The following is a 4,756-nucleotide window of genomic DNA, read 5'->3' on the forward strand; positions in this document are numbered from 1 at the left end:
TGTTTTCTTCTGTTGCAGGTTTCACAGCAAGAACCCCATACATTTAAAGAGGCGCACGTGAGTGCAGGCAGAAGAGGTAATTGTTGGGTTGAGTTAAACAGTGGTGCGTCTTGAACATTGTTGTACCATATATACTTACCGATGTTTTCTTCTGTTGCAGGTTTCACAGCAAGAACCCCATACATTTAAAGAGGCGCACGTGAGTGCAGGCAGAAGAGGTCATTGTTGGGTTGAGTTAAACAGTGGTGCGTCTTGAACATTGTTGTACCATATATACTTACCGATGTTTTCTTCTGTTGCAGGTTTCACAGCAAGAACCCCATACATTTAAAGAGGCGCACGTGAGTGCAGGCAGAAGAGGTAATTGTTGGGTTGAGTTAAACAGTGGTGCGTCTTGAACATTGTTGTACCATATATACTTACCGATGTTTTCTTCTGTTGCAGGTTTCACAGCAAGAACCCCATACATTTAAAGAGGCGCACGTGAGTGCAGGCAGAAGAGGTAATTGTTGGGTTGAGTTAAACAGTGGTGCGTCTTGAACATTGTTGTACCATATATACTTACCGATGTTTTCTTCTGTTGCAGGTTTCACAGCAAGAACCCCATACATTTAAAGAGGTGCACGTGAGTGCAGGCAGAAGAGGTAATTGTTGGGTTGAGTTAAACAGTGGTGCATCTTGAACATTGTAGTACCATATATACTTACCGATGTTTTCTTCTGTTGCAGGTTTCACAGCAAGAACCCCATACATTTAAAGAGGCGCACGTGAGTGCAGGCAGAAGAGGTAATTGTTGGGTTGAGTTAAACTGTGGTGCGTCTTGAACATTGTAGTACCATATATACTTACCGATGTTTTCTTCTGTTGCAGGTTTCACAGCAAGAACCCCATACATTTAAAGAGGCGCACGTGAGTGCAGGCAGAAGAGGTAATTGTTGGGTTGAGTTAAACTGTGGTGCGTCTTGAACATTGTAGTACCATATATACTTACCGATGTTTTCTTCTGTTGCAGGTTTCACAGCAAGAACCCCATACATTTAAAGAGGCGCACGTGAGTGCAGGCAGAAGAGGTAATTGTTGGGTTGAGTTAAACTGTGGTGCATCTTGAACATTGTAGTATAACAGTTTGTATTCATGAGCTAGGCGTCAACGTAAGCCATGTTTCCTTATTTTGCAGGCTTTGTGGGACAGCAGGCTCAAACCGGCGGGTACGGAAATGTTCAAGCGCAAAGCTGTAACTCCGGGAGAGTGCAGTGCTTCACCACAAAGGAAGAAATGTTGCCTTGTATTCAAGGAAGAGTGGATGAAGGAAATTGTGGAGGCTGAGACACAGAAGTCACGAAGCAAGGTCCGCATGCAACTCGGGGAACTATTTCAATACAGTCCGGATGTGGGCTTGATTTGCAAAGCATGTGCCGAAGCCAAGATTGTTGGGGACTTTTCCACAGGGAAGAAATGGAGTGATGGCTGGAAACTGGACTACATGAAACGCCATCTACTTAGCAAAGTACACGAGTCTGCCATGGTGATATTGAGAAACAGAAGTGCTGCTGCGAGGTTTGGTTTTGGAGTACGGGCAATGCTGACAGAAACTGCCACAGACAAAGCAAATAGAATGGAAGTAGTTGAACGCCAAAGATCTATGCCTGAGGAGATAAAGATTCTCATCAACAACGTGTTGCTGGCAGTCAAGATGAACACTTCAATGTTATCTGTACAAGACATCCATGACCACTTAGCTTTGTATGTGAAGATACCAGACAGCTGGAGGAGCAAGAACTATGCCTTTGAGTTCCTTGAGGCCATCAATAGCGTGATACACTGTGAAGCTATGACAGAACTTCGGCAAGCTTTGTATCACACCTTGATAATTGATGAGAGCACAGATATTTCTGTTTCAAAAATGCTCATCCTGTATTTCAAGTTCCGACCTGTAACATCAACTGAGCATAACACGCAGTTTGGGGGCATAGTGAAGCTGACTAGCTGTAATGCTGAGGCTATCACTACTGCCGTGAAAGAATTCTACACTGCCAATGAACTGGACCTCATGAAAATGGTCATGTTCACATCTGATGGTGCATCTGTGATGCTGGGGAAGAATAATGGTGTTGCTACTGGCCTTAAACAATCCATTCCTCATCTAGTTGAGCAGCATTGTGTCGCCCATCGAGAAGATTTGGGAGTTGATGATGCCTGGAAGAGGGTTCCAATGATTAAAGAGATGGAGACATTGTTGAGGACTGTCTACACTGTGTTCTCCAGATCTCCTGCAAGGAAGTCCAAGCTGGATGAAATTGCATCGGTCACTGAATGTGAAGTTGTCTCTTTTCGACCACTGAATGAAGTCCGGTGGCTTTCAAGGCATTTTGCTGTTGGTGCACTAATTCGTAATTACGAAACTGTTCTTAAGTACTTTGAGCATGAGAAAGTTGAGGAGAATGATCCAATTGCTAAATATTGTTATAAAAAGCTATCGGACTCCAACTACCATATTTCCCTTGCAGTACTTAATGACATTCTGGGTGAATTTGCATCTTTGTGCAAACTATTCCAAAAAAGTTCTTTAACTACTGTTGAAGCCGTACAGTATGCAAGAGCGAAGATTGGCCAAATTAAGCAACAGTATTTGGGGGACACTGTCTTTTGGAGCAGCAATGTAAGAGAGCTGATGGTTTTGTACAAGGATAGACAAGAGTATGACAGTGGGCCTATTTTGTCTTTTGTTTCCCTTCTTTGTGAGCACACGCAAAAAAGGTTCCCTGAAGGTGAGCTAAAAGAATGGGCAAGTTTTGAGATCCAGGCAATAGCCACACAATCGCATTTTGATTTTGGGACTGAGAATATTGAAAGACTTGTTGAAAAGTATAAAAATGTCTTGGCCCTGGGTGATTGTGAAACACCAGAAGATATTGTTCGACAGTACAGAGACTATAAATATGTGGTGGCAGAACATGTTAAGGGTGGGTTATTTACCACCTTTCAAGACATGGTGACTTTCACTGTACGCAATGCTGCTCAGTATAGTGTCGTGTCTCAGCTTGTTGATGTCTGCGCAACATTTCAAGCATCTAGTGCAGACTGTGAACGAGGATTCAGCCTCATGAATACTATCAAGAGCAAATTGAGGAATAGACTAGAGCAGAAGCATTTGGACATGCTGATGAGGACAAAGGCCTACCTCCTGAACGGGAAAGTTGACCTAGACCGAGTTTATCAGCACTGGAAAAATGGCAAGGATCGCCGTGAGAAGCAACCCTGTCACCCATCTAGTGACGCCACTTGACGTGTCTGAACAGCCCTCTACCTTCTTGTGTATATGTGATATTGTATAGGCTCGCAGCATTTCCCCACCCAATGAACTGTGCTCCAGTTAAGAATATTTATTAAAATCTAATGATGGTACCACCATTGAAGTCTTGTGCTTTTCTAAACTTGAAGTGTACTTGCCAGTGTAACCAGTTCATGTCATGGCGTGCTTATCCAATATTGCAAACTGCCCTTAAGACCCTTATTGTGGCGCTGTATGTGTGAAAATGCACTATCTTTTCGCTTTTTAAAGAAAAATTTTGGAGTGCCATTTGGCGCCGCAGACACGCGCGGTTTGGTTCCTGGCGCACATAGCCATGGTTGCAGCGCACAGAGACCCTCCACTGCCGCACACAGAGGAAAAAAATTAGAGGGAACATTGGTAGGTAGCGCAGGCTTTTGCCCCCGTTGCAACCCGTCGCGCCTATTTTATTCCTCATTTGATTGATTGATTGTTTGTACGAACATTGACTGTTTGGAAATAGTTCTCTCTCTGGGTATTCCCTATTTGCGAATACTGTAGAATAGAAATATTCTGCCTAGTCTCCGCAAAGTAGTGAAGGATAGGTAGTGCAGACTTTTGTCCCCATTGTAACCCGTCATGCCTATCTTCTCCCCATTGTTCAGTAGTTGGTTCAGCCCGGACCGTTTATTAGAGGTAGATCATCCGACTCCACTGGAGGGCACCCCTAATAAAAAGGACATGTATATAAAATACGGATTAGCCGCTGTATCTTTCCAACAAACTATGACATAAAAATCGCTAGGAAAAACAAAAGGAATTGAACAAAGTCAGTAGGCCACTGATGGGATCTTTTTGACCCCGCTAAAATAGAAACCCTAGGAACAGCCCTTCATGAGAAATATGAAACTAGTGGGAGGAGCCGAGCTCGACATCGTGATGGCCGCAAGGTAGCTCGGCTCCGCCGACCCCGCTGCCCAAACGTGTCTATCCTGCCGCCCACCCTGCCCAATAACGACAACCTTATCTACTGATACCTACCATCCGTCCTGGGGGCTCCGGAGTGCAGCAGATCCGCAGCTACGCTCGTCCAGAAAGTGAGGCCTCCGGCACGTGGAGACCGGGGCCTTGCCTGCAGTCATCAGCCGGCGAGGCGACATCGGTGGCGGCCCGGGGTGGAGGATGGAGGCCGACCAAAAGGGACCGTTGCGCGAATAAGCCGGAGGCAACACAACGCGCCGAGGCCCGTCCCCGGATCGTCCATAGGTGGTGTCCAGCAAGTTGTGTGCGGGGGATGCCTTGCTGATGGCTCCCCCCTTTGTTGCCTAGTCCAGCCATTTTGTATACCTGCGCCAGGAGATGGCGTGGGGCGCCCGCGGAGAGGCGGTGCGGACGGCCCCCCTCCCCCTCCAGGTGGAGGTTCCTCTCCTGCACCAAGATTGCCATTCGCGTTCCACTTGCGGATCCCCCGCGGCTGGCTGACCG

The 4,756-nt window shown here is 46.1% G+C and overlaps 1 protein-coding gene across 1 annotated transcript; it reads left to right on the forward strand.

Moving 5' to 3' along the window:
- Window positions 1-1,216: 1,216 nt before the first annotated feature.
- LOC144771771 (zinc finger protein 862-like) lies at window positions 1,217-3,608 on the forward strand. Its single transcript, XM_078656066.1, has one exon. The coding sequence runs from the start codon at window positions 1,217-1,219 to the stop codon at window positions 3,284-3,286; it is 2,070 nt and encodes a 689-aa protein (XP_078512192.1). The 3' UTR covers window positions 3,287-3,608.
- The last annotated feature ends 1,148 nt before the right edge of the window (window positions 3,609-4,756 follow it).

The sequence above is a fragment of the Lissotriton helveticus genome, chromosome 8, assembly GCF_964261635.1.
Source record: "Lissotriton helveticus chromosome 8, aLisHel1.1, whole genome shotgun sequence".
NCBI lineage: Eukaryota > Metazoa > Chordata > Amphibia > Caudata > Salamandridae > Lissotriton > Lissotriton helveticus.